The sequence below is a fragment of the Sinocyclocheilus anshuiensis genome, unplaced genomic scaffold (genome assembly GCF_001515605.1).
Source record: "Sinocyclocheilus anshuiensis isolate Anshui unplaced genomic scaffold, SAMN03320099.WGS_v1.1 scaffold355, whole genome shotgun sequence".
NCBI classification, from domain to species: Eukaryota; Metazoa; Chordata; class Actinopteri; order Cypriniformes; family Cyprinidae; genus Sinocyclocheilus; species Sinocyclocheilus anshuiensis.
Window position 1 is genome coordinate 1,345,656 of NW_015549571.1, and position 19,783 is coordinate 1,365,438.

Below are 19,783 nucleotides of genomic sequence, written 5' to 3' on the forward strand. Positions count from 1 at the left end.
CTCTCTCTCTCTCTCTCTCTCTCTCTCTCTCTCTCTCTCTCTCTCTCTCTATAGTGCATGTGGCAGGTCTGATCTGATTGACACTGGAGAGGTTTGTGGCTTTAGCATTGCTTGAAGGACAAACCTCCAGTGAAAGTGTTGTTGTATTTTTGTGTCTGTTTGCAGGTCTGAGCAGGTAGGGAAAGATTCTTCTGCATAAATCTCTGTTATTAGCTTCTTTTCACCTGTAACTAAAAGAGAATTTATTGCTGGAAACCCCCCTGAGAAGAAAGCAGGGGAAACATGAAAACATTAGCTCTGTTCCAGCACCTAGTGAGCTGCCTGCTGTGTCTGTATTTTTCAGCATCATAGATGCACTCTTAAAGGGTTAGTTCACCCAAAAATGAAAATTAGCCCATAAATTACTCACCCTCAAGTCATTTCTTCTTACAGACGAATCCAGTCGGAGTTATATATTAAAAATTGTCTTTGATCTTTCAGCTAATTTCCATTTTTGGGTGAACTAACCCTTTAATGCAAAGGCTGTTTCAGAGTGATGATGATGATGCAGCCTTTTAAGCTGTACTCTAAAGCAGAATTGCATCTACAGAGAAGGTTATCCCAGAATCCAGTCTAGTAGGCCGAACCACAAAAACACCACAGGATTTTTCCTTTGGCTTTTGAATTTTTTGCAGAATATAAGCTCTGCGACCAACAAAAGTTGGATGTTCATCATAATAATCTTCACAAAAATGATCTACTCCGTCTACTGACTTTTAACATCATCCCCATTATGCTTTCGACAACTCTTTCAGTCTTTATTTAAAACACATTTTAGCTGATATTTTGAGTTGGAATAGATTGCAAGGGCAAATGATGAACTTGGGGAGGCGGTAAAGCCGGACTAGTGCGTAGATGAGTTTTCCTGTTCAGTGTGACGATGTTTACTGTCTCCTACATATAACACCTTGCTAGCAACCGCCTTTTTCAAGGCAAGAAAAAGCTTTTAAAAACCACAGGAAGATGTAACTGGTGTATTGTATGATGAAGAGTAAAAAAAAAAAAAAAAATCTCAATCTCTTATGAACCACAGACCTTATTTCAGGTATTTAACCAAAACCCATTAACTTCGAGAAGATGGAACTGGAAAGTGCTAAAATGGTAATTCGTTTTCCGCACTCTATTGTCCCAACAGAATAACAAAATAATTCAGGCTTATTGCGTTTTTTTACTCTTTGTTGCTTTAATGTTGCTCATCCTTATGTTATATCTGTTAGGTGACAGCTGTGCATTATTAATACCAGATTCTAGTTTAGGGATTAAAGGAAATTTGAGAGTAAAACAATATTGTCACTGTATTATTGACAGTCAACATAGAGGGAAAATGTTCTGTGGAATTGAACCTCCATTACCTGCATGAGCTCCAAGGCTCAACTTTTCTGGCTAGCATGAGCTAACCACTAGGCTCCAACTAGTAAAACAATATGAATATAGAAAGCTTATAGAATAGGAGTGAGTTTTAGCTCAAGATAAGACCTGTGGGAGCTTGCTGTTGGGAGTGTTAACCCCTGATTACAGCAGAAGCTCACACACACTCACAGATGCCCCCGGGGCTCCGTGTCCACTCATATCCCGCACCGCTTCATCACTTCCTACACACACACAGGTCATGTTACCAGCTGCACACACACACACACACACACACACACACACACACACATTCTCCCTCATCACAGTCACACTCCCACATGACCACACACAGCCTCTGCTTGTGCTTCCGCTGATGTGGGGCGGTTTAGTGTCATGGTCTGTAAGGATCTCATTGCTGTTTTAATATACGCCAGCAGTCGTCTTTTATTCATATTGAAAATACATTTCATTTTATTTTGTAGATAAACATTCCACTATGATGCATGATTAATGATGCATTTGGCTTTGAAACTAGATTGCTTTTTTTCAGCAGTTTTCGCTTGGTGTTTGTTATTATTATTAGTATTTGAGCTATTGAGAAAGGTATACCCCCGGTTTCACAGACAAGGCTTAAGCCTAATCCCAGACTAAAATCTAAGTCTGAGCTGTTTCAACTGAAAGAAACTTGCTTTAATTGATCTTAAAATATATCAGTGCCTTTATTTTGTCACAAAATGCACACCAGTAATGTTTTTTTCTAAGGCACATTTCTAAAAATTAGTTAAATGTCCTAATTGATCTATGGCCTAATCCTGGTTTAGTCTAAGCCCTGTTTGTGAAACCAGGCCTTAGAGTACTAAAGTTGATGGGACCTTTCTTATTAGAACAGTTTTAAATGGTTGTGCTGATAAAAATTGCTTGTAAATCTCTCATTATGCTATATTATCAACAACAAATTTTGGATTTGGTCTTTTTGTGAACTTTCAGTTAGCACAGGGTTTGTATTTCTTTTTGGAACTGACTGGTCATAGGCCTCATTGATCTGATCTTATGCACTCAAATTATTGAATATGCATACAATATAGTATAACAAGATATTTATAAGAAACTTTTGGTAGGCTCGTCATTTTTTCCTGAACATTTCCTGAACAATTAAAATATGTTCAATTATCAGTTTTTTTGGGGGGAAGTTGTTATGTCCTGTGTGAGAGAAGTCAGTATATGTTTCAGCCAAGTGCAATAACATTAACTAGTATTTTCGGGGGAAAGAAAATCCTCTCTGGGTCAAAACGACCAGAACACAACATGAGGGTTAATGAAGTGTGGAAATCACAATACAATGTCTTTTTCTATCAGAAATGGTGAAAAAGAAACATATTTCTCCAGAAATGCATCAGTCTGTTGTTCTTTCCAGAGATGAAGGCTATTTCATAGAAGACAGCAAACTGGACATCAGTGTCTTGAGAAACAGACCGCACATTGGTGCTCAGCTAGTATTACACACCAGCTTCATTTGCAAAATTGAGAAGAATTTTTATAAATATAGAGTGTGTTACAAATGTTTGAAATTTGTGTTTTGAACTAAAAAAAAAAGAATTCTTAAAAACCCCTTTTGGCTGATGCACTCTTACTGCCATATAGATGTTTATACCTTCAAATTACCAATGAAGTCCAGCCATCTTTTTTTTCTCTTTTTTTTTTTCTTGAACACCCTGTTTGACCCAAAAGGGAAAAAGGTTGCGAATGTCATTTAATGCTTATTTTAAAATGAACTGTATTCAAGTTGGTATGAGCTTGGTTCGCTTTAGAGAGGTCTCAGACACCTAAAACGAACCAATTGTGACAAAACCCTACATTTACACGTGTTGTAACTATAGCTCAGTGGCCCGTTTTTTAAGCTGCTGTGTATAGCTTACTTAGACAGCTTTTTGCCCGAACATTTCAGCAATTTAGTGACTAAACAATACGCAACACTGTATCTGTTGTTGATATATAAAGCAGGTTTTCCATGTCACTTCTAGTATTTAATTCTGTTATTTGAGTTATGGTGTCATTTAAAGTATGTGTGGTTTTCTCAAGCAGCTGTGATCAGGGGATTATGTCTGGCCCTGATGATTTCCTTTAGAAACAGAGCACCACATGGACATCTGGTTCTGTTTCTGACTGTGTTGAGTTCGTCTCGTGTCTGTCAGTATAGAGGCTTTTCTTCTGGTCTCTAACTGCTCTGAAGAACTTTAACACTGTTTTTAACCACCTTTTATATAACTTGCTGTCTTGCTGTATCTCTGTGTGTGTGTGTGTGTAACCCTGTCTCGTGGCTGTGACACTAACAGGACTCTGCATTGGGACTGTGACCCCTCCACTCTTCTGCTTCACTCTGAGCCGGGGTACTGCACGCTTTCTGCTCGTTCTCCTTCACTTCTGCTCTTTCAGACCTCTAGAGAAAGAAGTCATGAGTGATTGTTGTTGATCATGAGAAGGGATTCACGCTGTGATTCATGCTGTACTGTAAAGTAAACCGCAGGATAGCAAGGCATATGGGTTTGGGTGTTTTAAACGTCACACAGAGGTGAATGTGATTCTAATGTGATCTAAAGTGATTTCCAGAGGACATTTAGAGACATTTACACCTGGTATGATGAACATGTGAGACAGATTCTGTGCATGTTTACAATACCGGGTAAAGGTTTGGACACACTTATTTAGTGTTTATTCATTAGTGTTATTATTTTTCAGATTTTAGAATAATAGAATTTAGAATAAATTCATCAACATGATCAAATGTAAGTTTAGAAATGATATAATGACAAAAAAATGTTAAACTAATAGACTTGCTGTATTCTAAAGCTTTTGAAGAATTGAAAGCGATCCAATCCCATGTGCACTGCTGGCTATTTTTCCTTCACCACCATCCATTAAATTAAATGAATAAATCCGTTATAAAAATGTAATTTAATTTTTGATGGGTTTATGGGTTTTTGTTTAAAATTCATTCATCGCAATTTATATTTATCTACAAACTAATCTGGCACTACAAGCCTTTTCAGAACAAAAGAGTTTAGAGCTTCAAATTGAGTCAAATGTGTCCATTTTTTCCCCAGCAAACATGTCCGTTTCTGACCACCTATGAATGTGGTGTGGGTGATCGGATCACAGTGTGTTTCTAAGACTTATTGGAGCATGTTTCCACCTGTGCTGTGTTTAGTGCTGTCCACTTGTGATCAGCTGATAGAGATGTTACCAGAGGTTAATGTGGCCTCAGTTTGTCATCTGCTCAAGAAAGATGCAGCATGTGTGTAAAAGTTTAGATGGTTGAACAGTGTGGGAATTGTTCCTTCATATGATTTGTGTGTGTGTGTGTGTGTGTGTGTGTGCTCTTTCAGACGTGGTCCTCTGAAGTTGGCCATGGCAAAGGTGACCCACGTGGATTTCCCTCCCAAAGAGGTGGTGTCCTACACCAAGGAGACACAGACGCCCACCATGACAGAGCAGAAAGAGGGTAAGTCGTCATCTAACCCATACAGGAATACTAACTGATACCATTTACAAGATTATTTTCATGCTATGGACAGTAAACAAAGCAATTTGTGGCATTGTTATATTTAAAAAAAAAACACACACACACTAACAACCTCCAGAATCAAATTCAGGATATATCTATGACCGTATCAATAATGGCCAATATTGTTGCTTGCTTTCTTTCTGAATGCATGCATGGTTGTATGATAGTTCTGGTGCAACTTCACACAATCAACAAGGTGTGTGGGAAAAAAAATATTATATTGACTACGTTTACATGGACAACAATACTCCGATATTAATACGATTAAGACGATACTCTGATTAAGAATCTACCATGTAAACAGAGATTTTTGATTACCTTAATCCGGCTAAAGTCATAATCGAAGTAAACAGAAATCGAATGAAGACATGTGGAGTATTCCTATTTTAGTTGCATTACTGAAGTGCAGAATAGACATGTAACGCCGCATTTTGTGACAGGATACATACACGGCAGTGCTTAACCGTTTGATGGCAAATAAAACCGCTTTAACACTGCCATCTTCTGTATGCATGTTCAAATAATTAACTGCACTTGAAGCTTTCATAAAATTAAAAATGAAACCCAAAACTGTACATGGCATCATCACAAAGACGAACTATATGTTTATGCATGAAATTCCGGAGGGGACGTCGGATGGCGTCACGTGGAGACGTAATGACGTGTGCCATTTATCGAACTATGTACTATAACATGTAAAATGGGAACATGAAAGGAATATTCTAAAAGCAACTCATGTAAACACCATAATCATAATATTGGCTTATTTAGAATAAGATAAATAATTAGATTACTGATGTCCATGTAAACGTAGTCACTGATTCAATACCAGCGACACTTGTGACGTTAAGGGGTCAGAGCAAACAAAGAATGTAATTAAAAAGGGAATTTTATTTTGCCAACGCATTTCGGCACACAGGCCTTCGTCAGGGCTAAAATATTGCAGGTGTACCATAGGCTCCTTTAAATGCAAACAAGGACAAAATTCTAACTTGCAAGCAACCAATGAAAATATTGGATAATATATCATCCACCAATCACAAAATTCATCAAACAAATAGCCACATATTTTTCCAAATAAATATACAGGTATAGTCAACAAACAGACGTATAGTGATACTCAATTCAAAACATTTATGCAAAAAAAAAATGTAATTAACGAATACAATGCACACCTATATGCAAAATCATTATGGAAACGATCTTATACAAATGATTTTAAAACAAGCTCTTCATTCATCCCAATAGGGAACAAACTTTTAAAATAAAAAATCCAAAATGCCTCTCTTCTTTTCCTAATTAGATCCTTCTCTTACTGGATTTTTTTTTATGTTCAATACCAAAAAATAGAAAGGAAGGTATGTATGTATGTATGTACACATTTTCTCTTCCAGTAAATTTGAATGTTTTTATGCCTAATTTCATAGATTATTTCTTTCTGATTCTCTGTTAAAGGAACACTCCACTATTTTTGAAAATAGGCTCATTTTCCAACTCTCCTAGAGTTAAACAGTTGAGTTTTACCGTTTTCGAATCCATTCAACCGATCTCCGGGTCTGGCGGTAGCACTTTTAGCTGTAGCTTAGCATAGATCATTGAATCTGATTAGACCGTTAGCATCTCGCTCAAAAATGACCAAAGAGTTTCTATATTTTTCCTATTTAAAACTTGACTCTTCTGTAGTTACATCGTGTACTAAGACCGACGGAAAATGAAAAGTTGGGATTTTCTAGGCCGATATGGCTAGGAACTATACTCTCATTCCGGCGTAATAATCAAGGAACTTTGCTGCCGTACCATGGGTGCAGCAGGCGCAATGATATTACGCAGCGCCTGAAAATAGGCTTATTGGAAGTTACCCAGCTGGGGATTATTTTCAGGCGCTGCGTAATATCATTGCGAAAAAGGTTAACTCTACGGGAGTTGGAAAATGAGCCTATTTTCAAAAAGAGTGGAGTGTTCCTTTAAATGCTGTTAAATGTTAAATTTTTTTTAAATGGCAAAAAAACAGTATTGGTTTACTGTCAGTTATATTATCTTTTATCAACCACAGCATAAAAACTAACATTGGCTTATTTATTGTAGAGCAGTCAGTGACTGTTTTTTAGTGATAGCAAATGAGTTTGAAACTTTCCCTGAAATGAATAGAATTTATTTTACAAAGGTGGTTTGGCTCATTGCAAAAAGTCTCCCAAACAAGTAGAAACCAATGTTTTTAACGCTGAGGATGCAGGGCAGGGTAGAAACGAGCGTGACTGACACATGTCCATCATCGGAGAAGGAGGCTGGTGAGTGGCACTGCATCTGCAGCAGCAGTTAGAGCACAAGCCTCTGATCTGAGAGCTGTTCAGATGTGTGTGTCTGTGCGAGACATCAGAAGTGTGTAACCCTTTTTGGAAATTATCTGACTGTAGTGAACATGGAGATGAAAGCTGAGGGAAAATTGCAGAGACTCGAGAAACATAAGACGTCAAGGCAAGATTAAACTCACTCACACGCACACACACACACACACAAACACACACTCACATCCATTTACAGAGACGGAGCGAGGGGGCACAGGAAATGAGCAGTAGGTTAGTGGAGATCTGAGAGTGTGTGTCCAAAGGCAGGTCAGGATTTGTGTAATTGCAGTTGAGGCCTTTTATGTGGCAGTTCGTGCATGTCTGAGATATACACGATCACTGCTGTACACTGCTGTGTGTGTGTGTGTGTGTGTGTGTGTGTGTGTGTGTGTGTGTGTGTGTGTGTGTGTGTGTGTGTGTGTGTGTGTGTGTGTGTGTGTGTGTGTGTGTGTGTGTGTGTGTGTGTGTGTGTGTGTGTGTGTGTGTGTGTGTGTGTGTGTGTGTGTGTGTGTGTGTGTGTGTGTGTGTGTGTGTGTGTGTGTGTGTGTGTGTGTGTGTGTGTGTGTGTGTGTGTGTGTGTGTGTGTGTGTGTGTGTGTGTGTGTGTGTGTGTGTGTGTGTGTGTGTGTGTTTGTGATGTCTATTCTGTTGATGTTTGTGCAGGAGATAATTAGGGAGCATTTTAATGAATGCCTTTTAGGGATCTATTTTTAGTGATATGATAACTATATCAGTATTAGACCATTTAATTTATTGCCATTGGTCTGGTTAGGCTGATTATTGCAGATATTATCATGGCCTGTTTTTACAATTCTTACAGTAAACTTTCTTTCTCTTACCAAACACATTTTAAAGAGGGAAAACAGTATAGATGTTATAGAATGTGATGTTAGTTACTAGCCATAACGATAAAATAATGTTACCTTTTTATTCATAAATAATTGTGACTAAAGAGTAGGACTGTGAAAGAAGTTACGATCTAAACTGTGGTCAGTGGACTGATTTTTATCACAGAAATAACGTTCAGAGATACATCTTCCAGTTTAAAAATAAAATGCATCCTCCTTTTTTCCCCCCCTATCATCTCTCAGTTCTCTTACTTCCTCTTAGTCTTCCTGATCTTTCAAGATCTTTCAAGGGAATCAGTCTTCAGTGATGTTTCTGTATTGTGACAACTGAAAAACAGGATTACTAAAACAAAGATGAGCAAATTAACTAAAGCAGAAATGATTAAAAACTATTTGAAATAGAAAAGTATGTGGACTCATCCCACATTAGGACTGAGAAATAATCATAATTTATTTCAAACTGTGTCATTTATAAGTTCCTTGTCTTATGTGTATCACATTTGATTGGAGTAACACAAAAACTGTAACTGACTTATTTTCTCAAATCAGTTTAGGTTGACTGTTTCAATTAATTCATTTCAAATATCAAATATTCACTGATATCCCCACCTCACGTTTCATGTTGTAGTATTTAAAATAATTAACCGTTAATGTAATATTTGTTAAGTGTTAATGTAATATTTTACATTAATATTTAGAAATGTTTCTTGATCAGCAGATCAGCATATTAGAATGATTTCTGAAGGATCATGTGACACTGAAGACTGCAGTAATGATGCTGAAAATTCAGCTTTGATCACAGGAATAAATTACATTTTAAATATATGCAAATAAAAATATATTATATTATTATATTATATAAAAAAATATTTTAAATTGAACTAATATTTCACTGTGTTTCTGTTTTTACACAATTTGCTGTTGAAGGCTCAGCTCTGTGTAGGTCAGGAGGTGTGTGGCCGTTACTGTGTGCAGCAGGACATACAGGTCTCAGTGCTGTTTCAGAGTGCCAGATACGGTTACATTCACATGCATTCAATGCATTCTATAAACAAAGTGACTCCCTTAAATCTTCAAGACGCATACCTGCATCAGTGGTGTGTAAACAGAACCACACTGGACAAAACTAGTTGTCTGTCACGTCATACCGTGCAGTAGCTGCTGTGCATTGCTTGAATTGTGTTGCATTTTTTCATGTGGCATTCTGACCTGATATGACCGTGTGTCTGAAGGTTTTAGATTTAGATGCTGTTGTCTTGTGCTTCTTCCATCAGTTTTATGGTCTTTTATGGTGTGCATTAAAAACATTCAAAAAGGCATGCAATGTGCGGATGGAAATCACTTTTATTACTGCCCGATCCACAGCTCTGCTTGCTGGAGCACCAGGGGTTGTGAGAATGTGAAATTGAATTAAAAGTGATTGTTTTAATTGCCCTTGTGCTCGTGGGAGGGTTAATATCCCATGCTAATCACAAGAAGCCTCTTGTATGGAGAGCATCTCTCTTAAAGTGAGGAACCCTCAGCCCAGCTCTTCACAGATCCAAGCATCTCTAAATGAATACTATTGTCCATCATCTCCTAAACACACTTATTTCATCATTCATCAGCTATCAGTCAATGACACAGGAATTACCACATTGATTACAGGGAAAATAAAAAGCCTCCGCTGTGTTCATTTTATCTTAAGTTTGTGTTTTGCACAAGCTTTTTGGGGCAAACTAATTTGGAAATGTCTTTACAAAAAAATAATAGAAGATAAGTTGTCTCAAAATCTATAGTTATCTAGCTGCTTGTTAAAGGTCCAGTCATATTAGCAACATATTACCTTTTAGGCAAAAAAGGTGTATTGTCAATAGTGTAGTGATGTATGAAACAATGCTCACATAGAAACCAAAGAACTCGCTGTTGGTCAGCATGTTATATTTGCGTGACCAACCTGTTGCAAAATCTACAATGAAATTGCAAAAATCTTCCCGATCTTGTAGATTCATATTGAGCCTGTTGTGAAATCTTTTGCCCATACAGTATGCAAAATTCCCGATCTCATAGATTCCAATTGACTGGATTTTGACTGTGAACATTAACCAGACAATGGTAAATTTAACCACACTTTAAGACAGCATTTTGAGAACTGTAAAATGCCTTCATTAAAAATAATGGGACGTAAATTGACTTAATCTGATCAATTGCTTGTTAAATGTGCAGTCACATTAGCAAAATTTTGGCAAACTTTCCCAGGCAAAGCATATGTAATGTATGAAACACTGAAGTCACATTTAAAATAACCTTAATAATAATCTGTTGGTCAGCTGGCCGATTTCATGTGAACAACTGAACCTCTTGCAAAATCTGCAGGAAGTTTTTCGCCTGTATGCAGAATACCAAAACTTGGGGATTCCAATTGAAATAACTGGATGTTAATGGCCGCACCTTAAGACAGAGTTTTTGGGCATTAGAGGTGTATTTGTTTATAATGCCTTCACAAAAAACAATGGGACATAAATTGTCTCAATCTGTTCAGTTGCTTGCTAAATGTGCAGTCACATTAGTTAAATTTTGGCGAAACTTTGCAGGCAAAACATACGTAATGTATGAAAGACTAAAGTCACATTTAAAACAAGCAACTATCTTGCAACTCTTAACGTGCCGATTTCTTGTGACCAACTGAATCTGTTGTGAATTCTGCCTGTACGCCGAACACCATATCTTGGGGACTCCTATTGAAATAACTGGATTTTGGCTTTGAAAATATGCTGAGCAGCGGTGGCTGCACCTTAAGACCTCAATTTATGCTTTAGAGGTACATTCAAACAATCAAATCCAGCATCTAAACGGGCCTGTGAAGCTCAGAAGCGCCGTTGAACATTGATCTTTATTGATCTGTTCAACTGAACTTCCTCTCTGGAGGAGGATGCGACCCGAAGAGCTGCGCACATCTCTTTGTTTTGTTTTCCAGCTGTAAAGCCCATCACGAACAACCCCTCATTGGGTCGCTCAGGAGTACCGGACTCGTATTCACAAAGCCGAGGTTCGCCTGGGCCTCTTTCACAAGCACAAACGTGGAAGTCGGCGCTCAGAGGTCTCTGCATCTCCTTTTCTGTGGGCGTCCGACGGACTCTGTGCACCTGCAGAGGACATCAAAGAGCATTAGTCTTGTTCTCGAACAACCTCTGACCCCATAGGGCGCTTGCATTAATACATTGTCTTTTCACAAAGCCTGCCTGCCGCCAATTTACCGGCCACTTTCTTTCTCTCTCTGCTTACGCCCTCCCCCCCGCAAAAAGCTTTTATTTCTTGAGGGATACAAAAGCTATAATTGCTGCTGGTTTGAGATGAGGTGTCGATGGGAAGAGGATCTGCCATCAGGGTGAATTCTGTTAAATGTTTTTCTCCCTCTCTTTCTCTCTCTCTCCTCCCCTCTGTGGGGTCACCAGGATCACTTGCTTTTCTCCAAATGGGCATTTTTGCTGGCAGGTGCATTACACCCCTTATTTTCAGATTGTCTTTCCGCTGCTAATGCCTGGCAGGTTGATTGCTCGGGTCTGGCTGGCGGAGAAAGGGCTGCACTGCGTTCGGGCCGCGGACTGAAAGACACTGATTACTGTTTTCCTCTGAGCCTGATTGAGGCCCTTGAAAGGAAAGATTTTAACCTTCTCTCCTCTCTCCTTGCTGAGTACGGGCCCGGCACGGCGAGATGGTCCGTGTCATCAGAACGACTCCATAAACTCATCAGAGCGAAACCCCACCACCCCCTCCTCCCTCTCTCTCTCTCTCTTCAAACCCGGCCCTTCCTGAGAGAGCCGTGGACACGTTTCTGATGTAAAATCTGACAGATGACATTATCATTTTGATTACTGCAGGAAAGGACGATTTCACTCTCTATTGAAACAAGTTTTTCTGGTCATGCAAAAAGCTGCCATTAGCATGGACGAACCACATTTTGATTATCGAATATGACTGTTTGTGGGGAAATTAAAGGAATAATTTAAACAAAAGTTAAAATGATTTAATTATTTACTCATCCTCATGTCATTGGACGAGATCTTTGTTGAATATCCTAGATGCTTTTTCTGTATAGTGTGATGAATAAAAGACTTCAATTGTAGCATTATATTCATAGTGTTCTGAGGTCAGTTTTGTGTGAAGAAAATATTGAAGATCATTATTTTTCTGATACTATTCCCATTAAAAATAGACTACAGAAGATACATTAAAGGGTTCATTCACCCAAAAATTAAAATGTGTCCATGTTTTACTCACCCTCAAGGCATCCTAGGTGTATATGACTTTCTGCTTTCAGACGAATTGCTCTTCCAAGCGTTATAATGGCATGGGCGGGTGTTTTTGTTCAACAGTCCAAAAGTAGTGAAACAAAGCGTATCCATTCATATTAAAACGTGCATCACATGGCTCCAGGGGGTGAATAAAGGCCTCCTGTAGCAAATCGATGTGTTTTTGTAAGAAAAATATCCATATTTAAAACGATATAAACTACTTTCTCTCACTTCTGCTAACTGTCGTAGGCGGAAGCCGTTCCGGCGGATGACGTAGGACATCAGTGTAACGTAAGCACCGATGATTAGTAACGAATGCGGAAGCGCAGAGGAGAGACAGAAAAACAAAACGCCGGTCACAAATTAGAAGTACAAAACGAGGATTTGAAAAGAAAAATGTCGGAGGATTTCTATAAAAGCCAAGAGGAAACTTTGCTTCCTTTGCTCCTGTAAACAAACGTTGGTTTTCGCGAGATTCACACGCGCATGTACTACGTCCTACGTCATCCGCCGGAAAGGCAGTCTCTCCTGAATGCACGTATGAAAGTTAGCGGAAGTTACACAAAACTGTTTGTAGTTTTAAATTATGGATATTTTTTTTTTACAAAAATGCATCAATTTGCCACAGGTGGCCTTTATTCACCTCCCGGAGCCGTGTGATGCATGTTTTAATATGGATGGATGTGCTTTATTTGACTACTTTTGGACTGTTGAACAAAAACACCCACCCATGCCAACGCTTGGAAGAGCCAGGATAATTTTTAATATAACTCAGATTGGATTTGTCTGAAAGAAGAAAGTCATATACACCTAGGATGCCTTGAGAGTGAGTAAAACATGGGCTAATTTTCATTTTTGGGTGAAGTAACCCTTTAAACTACAAAATGGTTCAAGTAGTTCTATCATGACAACTCTCTGAAGATTTTAGCATGGTAATGGATATGACAATGTTAATGTATTTGGTCTTGGCGTACTAGATCTGCTATGATGCTGCTGTTGGTTATTGCTGTAGTTGTAGATTATTGCTGCTGCTTCAAGCAAGTACAGGAGCCTGCTACTGCCAATACATGCAGTGATACGGTGCTGTGAGTATTTAAGACATACTGCTGCTGCACAAATAGCATATATAATAACCCGTAGCAGATCTACACAGGTGGAGCTGGGGAAGGTGGAGGATTTCAGAGGAATGCTGTAGTGAACGCTACCCAGCCATTTAAATGTAAAGCAGTAAGCTTATTGGGTACGTATGCAAAATGAATCAGCTTGTGCCAAGTAGTTGTGAATATCATCAGTTTGCATTAATGACCCATCAGCCTGTGCCGTCTAGAGTTTCATGACAGAACTTGGCATTTCTCTCAGTCAAACAGGATTTTCGCCAATGCTGCCGTATTTGATTTGTCAGTCAGTTTCTCACAGATGAGCTAATGTATTATAGGGATAGTTCACCCAAAAATAAAAATTTACTTACCCTCAGGCCATCCAAGATGTTGGTGACCTTTTTTCTTGATTAGAACAGTAAATAAGATCTTAGCTGAAACTGTGGTCCTTGGTAATTCATAAAATGCAGGTCAGTGGCTAATCAAAAATAAACAATTAATCAAAAATAAATCCGAAATCAGGATCTGTCTTAGTGCACAAAGACTGCAATTTAATGATGTACATGAACTGCATATTTCAGAGTAAAGCATGGCACTGCAGTGTTGTACACACAAGCAGCTCATGACCTGTTGCTTTCAGTGTCTCAGTTTGCAGTAAATGCTGCTCCACATGAATTTGTGTGCTGTGAGTTGTGTGCATTGTGGGTATAATGCATTTGGAAACACAACGTGTGCCGATCATCTTCCAAAACTTGTCATGAGAAGTGCTAATAAACCAGCCGTTGTCAACAAAAGCTTTAAGTTTGGTGTTTTAAATAAAAGTTTGATGTTTTAAACTTTTAAAAATTAAGAAATTAAGATAAATATTAGTATTATAATTGTATAGTTGTACTGTAAAATACATTATTATTATTAAATTTGTTTTGTTTTTTGTATTTTTTATGTTACTGTTTTATTTTACATTTACTACACTCATACAAAAAAGTAGAAAACTGTTACTGGGGGCGTTACTTCTCAAAAGGTACACCTTTAGACCTGTAGGGTATTTATTTTGTTTCATATTTTAAGTTATTATTATTATTAAAGCTCCAAACCTGTACATTTTTAAAAAATTGCATTTTAAAAATTGCTGATAAAATTTATATCCGAAATATTGCAATTAAATTGTTTCCCCAAATCATCCAGCTTTACTGTAGACTGCTTTTTTGTGGTTTTATGGTGCCATTTTCACACCGGGTTCTTTTTTATTATATTGAAAAGAGGGGCTAGAATATTCTTCAGATATTCTCCTTTTCTGTTCCACTGCGGAAAGAAAGTCATATGGATTCAGAATGGTATGAATGCAAATAAATGAAAACATTTCATTTTGGGAACTATTCTTTTGAAAATTTTCCCTGAGCTTTACATTTGTTCAGGGCTCATTGGTAGAGTATTGTCAGAGATGAGCCGTGTGTGGCTTACAGCTGGTCAGGGCAGCAGCTTCATTTAGCTGCTCATGTTTGGGGTGAATAGCGGTCCCTGGACCCCCTGCTGACTCTCTAATTGCACAGACTTGTGTATCCGGAGAGAGTCTTGACTAAGAGCAGTCAGGCTGAAACCCCTGTGCCATCCCTGTGCCACCACACACACAAACACAGCAAAACCATCTGCCTAATACACACACACAGCCATCAGCTGTCTCAGCCGCTGGCACCTGCTGCCCTATGTGTGTGTGTGTGTTTGTGTGTGTGTGTGTGTGTGTGTGTGTGTGTGTGTGTGTGTGGGGTGCGCTACTCAATAGTCCCTGTCTCAGTTACGCCGGGAGTCTGTTGGACGGGCTGTAGGTTAAGACCTCGGTGACGGCGTAGCCCCCTGTAGATTAGAGAAAGGACGGACTCTGGGATGTAGATACAATGTCCAAACACACACTCCAGGTTGTTCTTGGGCGTTTGAACAGACTAAACAGGCTGTTAGCAGTCATAGACTTGTCACATATTCACTGGGTTTCAGGAATTTGTTGGCTGATTCAATTTGATTTTCTTCCCCCACTTATTCTATTTATATTAATCAGAACCAGTGAAATGAAGCAAATCCTTCCACAATCCTGGTTATGTTATGTTAATGGGGATTCAGGGTGAAATTAACATCTATCACCTGCTAAAAGGCTGGTTCTTTTAACACAATGATGGTAATTTTTTTATCATACACTCATAGATATATTGTGTTTGTTCAGTTTCAGGTATAGAGGCCCCAACAAGTATCAGTCACATTTAAAAAAAAATGCACATTGCATGTTTTTTGATCCTCTTCATATAGTTAGATATCTTATATATTTTTGATTAGAGAAAATGGCAGGCACATTTTAGCTTTAATTTAACCACTATGGTTGATAAGTAAAAATGAAAGTAAATTTCCCACCCTTTGGATTACAGTGGTTTCATCTAAAAAAAAAAAAAAAAGTCTAAATTTTTCTTTTAATCAAAAACTTAATAATTTTAGTTTTTCATGACGTTTATGACACTCTTTGACCCTTAGAATTAAAAAGACTGCTTTTGCTACTGTACCTTTAAGAGGTTATTTACATATGTTAATGATTTCTGTTACTATTGGCTGACTTCATGCAGAATAATTCGTATTGTACTTAGGCCAAGTTGTGAACACTGAATAGGTGTTGATGCGTAAATGTGGATTTTGCTAACAATGAATTTGGGAGCCAAATTGTACAATTTGAAAGAATGCAGTGCTATGATGTTACCATGAGTTGTTTAATACCAATTAACCCACAGTTAACAAATGAAGAGTTCATTTGCAAAAACCGATAACTTTTTTCAGAAATCACGTTTTTTTATTGCACATTCCAAGTAATATCAATCAAAGTGCAGTTGGGTTGTTTTGATGAAGTAATAATAACTTATACAGGTAATTTACTAAATTAAAGTTAATTGAAAGTATGTTTTTTTTTACATATTAAAAGTTTATTTATAGCAAAAGCAGATAACTCAAACAGTTGTTTTTTGGCAAAAGCAGATAACTCCACATTTCATGTTTTAGAGTTTAAAAAACACTGGTTTAATCTTTGTAATCTCCTCAGATGACAATGTAGATGCCTGACAAACGTTGTTGTTGTTGTGATCATAAACTGTATGGGTGTGATTACACGCAATACACGGAGCTTTTCCCTCACCATTGTAACGCGCTGCTTTTGCAAGCTTCCGTGAAAACGTTTCAGCTTTTATTTTCCTTTTTCTCCCTGAAGAAGATATCACAGGTTCATCAAGTTCGTCGAAATGATCCTCGATCACTTTTAGTCAGCTTTGACGAAACTCCTCTCAGCTAGCGTCTTTTCAAAGTGAAAGTAGCCTTGTCACCTGACCTGAATACAGCGCGCTGATTCGCTAAAATGGACTTATCGGCTTCTGTTCAAAAACAACAAGGGCGCTTATCGGCTTCTGCAGTAAAACGTGAACTTGGACAAAACCGGCTTTTTTGACAAAACGTGTTTAGGGTTCAGATCGCACTCTATGTGGAGAATAATGTACGGCAATCAGCTCTTTTTTCTTTAAAGTGGCGTTTATCGGTTTTTGCAAATGAACTCTTCAAATGTAATCTTGAAAATACTATATTAACTCAGTGATAACCCGAGTAGTGTGTAACATGGGCCCTATAATAAGACAGTTCAGCAGCTCTGGTGTGAATTATGTTGATGTTTGTGATCTTCCTATTGCAGAGGAAGCTGAGGAGGAAGAGACCGCACCCCCGCTGCCTGAGGTCGAGGCAGAGAAAGAGAAACCAGCAGAGAAACAAGATGAGGAAGGTATTGAAAGTATTGAACACACCTCATATACAGTGTCCTACGGACTCCAGTGTAATACATCAGTGCTATTTTAGTATCATTGATGTACTATCTTAGTTTTGGCTAATATTTTTAATGACATTTTTATTTTTTTCTGTTTTTTTTTTATTTTAGTTTGTCATTTTGTTGTGTTTCAGTCATTTTTTTTATTAGTTTGTTTTAAAATATGTTTGTATAGTTTCGGTTTGAGTTATTTTAGCATTTCTCTTTAAACTAAATGAAAATGAGAAATGCTGTTGAAATGTTGAAGTTGACATTTCATGGAAGTTCTGTCTATTTGAAATGTTTGTCACAGAAATCAGATTTTTAGGGAAACACTTTAGTATAGGGACCATTTCTCACTATTAACTAGTTGCTTATTTGCATGCCTATTATTAACATATTGACTGTTTAGTAGTGCTTATAAAGCACATATTCTGCATGACCATATTCTACATCCATAATCATACCCAATACCTAAACTTAACAACTACCTTACTAACTATTAATAAGCAGCAAATTAGGAGTTTATTGAGGCAAAAGTCGTAGTTAATAGTTTGTAATAGCGAGAATTGGACCTTAACATAAAACGTGTCCATTTTTAGTTTAATGTTGGTGTAATGGAAACACAGTCTAGGTAATAAATATATGTAAGGAAAAATTCACAACAGACCACTGAAATATTGACGGTTTAATGCACACAGTTTAGTGCACCCTGCTTCAAGTCATGGACATGATTGTACCCGGTGTGCATTAAATTTTCAATAGTTTAGTGGTTTGCAATCCACTCTTCCACTTATGCACAGTTGCTCCCTGCGATACACATGTGTTTAGGCATCTTTTGTGTAGAGCTACTCTCTTACAATAATAGTTAAGCATCTTGCATGGCTCAATATTGGATTGACTGGAACAAACCTGAAACTGCTTCACAGTTATGCAAAAATAAACACTATTTAATGAAACACTTTGGAACATTTGTCAAACACTAGAATCAAGAGTTCAACCATTCTGATGCATAAATGCAATTAATTTCATCCAGTGACACACCTGCCATTGTTTCCTGTCTGTTCGTGAGTGTAGCGCCTCCTCATGAGCTAACAGAGGAGGAGAAGCTGCAGCTTCTGCACTCGGAGGAGTTCATGGAGTTCTTCGATCACAGCACACGTATCATGGAGCGCGCTCTGTCCGAACACGTGGATGTTTTCTTCGACTACAGCGGCCGTGACATGGAGGAGAAAGAGGGGTAACAGTCAGCCCTACTCACCTAAACGAGATCACAAACCAGCTCATGTGCACTGTTTAATAGGGATGTAACGATTCACTCAACTCACGATTCGATTCGATTTTAATGTCAGATACTTGTATGTGTGTATGTGTGTGTGTGTGTGTGTGTGTCTAGTGAGATGCAGGCTGGGGCCAAACTGTCTCTAAACAGGAAGTTTGTTGATGATCGCTGGTCCAAACAGCGAGTGGTGACCTGTCTGGATTGGTCCCCACAGGTACGTGACCTCCTAAACTTCATGTATGTCAAAACTTCAAGTATAAATATTGATTTTCATGAAATATTTTAGCGTGGTTTAATTATTTTTTTTTTCTGAAACATTTGAAGCCTTTATTTTCATTGCATTATAACACATGCAATACTGTTCAAATCTGGGGCCAGTAATTTATTTTATTTTTTTTTAGAAATCAGACTTTTGAGCAATGACACAATAAATTAGTCAAAAGTACCATATAAGACATTTATAATGTTGCAAAAAACGGTTTAAAAAAACTGTTTATGTTCAAAATTCTGAAATGCTGTTCAAAATGTTTCTTGAGCAGCAAATCAGCATATGAGAATGATTTCTGAAGGATCATGCAACACTGAAGACTGCAGTAATGTTGCTGAAAATTCTTTTGTGTTATCTATTTGAATATATATATATATATATATATATGTGTGTGTGTGTGTGTGTGTATGTGTGTATATATATATATATACATGTGTATATATATATATGTGTATGTATGTATATATGTGTGTGTGTATAGATAGATAGATTCAAATAGATAACACTTATTTTAAATGGTAATATTTCACAATATTACTGTTTTTACTGTATTTTTGATCAAATAAATGCAGCCTTGGTCATAAGAGACTTCTTTCAAAAATCTTACTGACACTAAACTTTTAAACGGTACTGTATAATATATAGCAATGATGTAGCACGTGAAATTAGGCTGAAATTGAATTATATTTTTCATTAATAGGTTAGTTTTACAATTGATCAAAACTGCTGCTACTGTTGTTCATGAAAACATGAAAAACGATTGGATATAATGTATAATGTTTTTAATATAATTGGATATAACATGATCTTTACTTAATGTCCTAATGTTTTTTGGCATAAAAGAAAAATCTATAATTTTGACCCATACAATGTATTTTTGGCTATTGCTACAAATATACCCGTGC

The 19,783-nt window shown here is 37.6% G+C and overlaps 1 protein-coding gene across 1 annotated transcript in view; it reads left to right on the top strand.

Annotated features, from left to right (window-relative positions):
- Positions 1-19,783, top strand: part of LOC107657396 (cytoplasmic dynein 1 intermediate chain 2) — a 48,831-nt gene that overhangs the window by 7,131 nt on the left and 21,917 nt on the right. The window contains exons 5-8 of the mRNA XM_016445448.1: positions 4,773-4,888; positions 17,221-17,307; positions 18,406-18,568; positions 18,725-18,824. Of these exons, the coding sequence (XP_016300934.1) occupies positions 4,773-4,888; positions 17,221-17,307; positions 18,406-18,568; positions 18,725-18,824 (466 nt within the window). The remainder of the gene's footprint in view (positions 1-4,772; positions 4,889-17,220; positions 17,308-18,405; positions 18,569-18,724; positions 18,825-19,783) is intronic.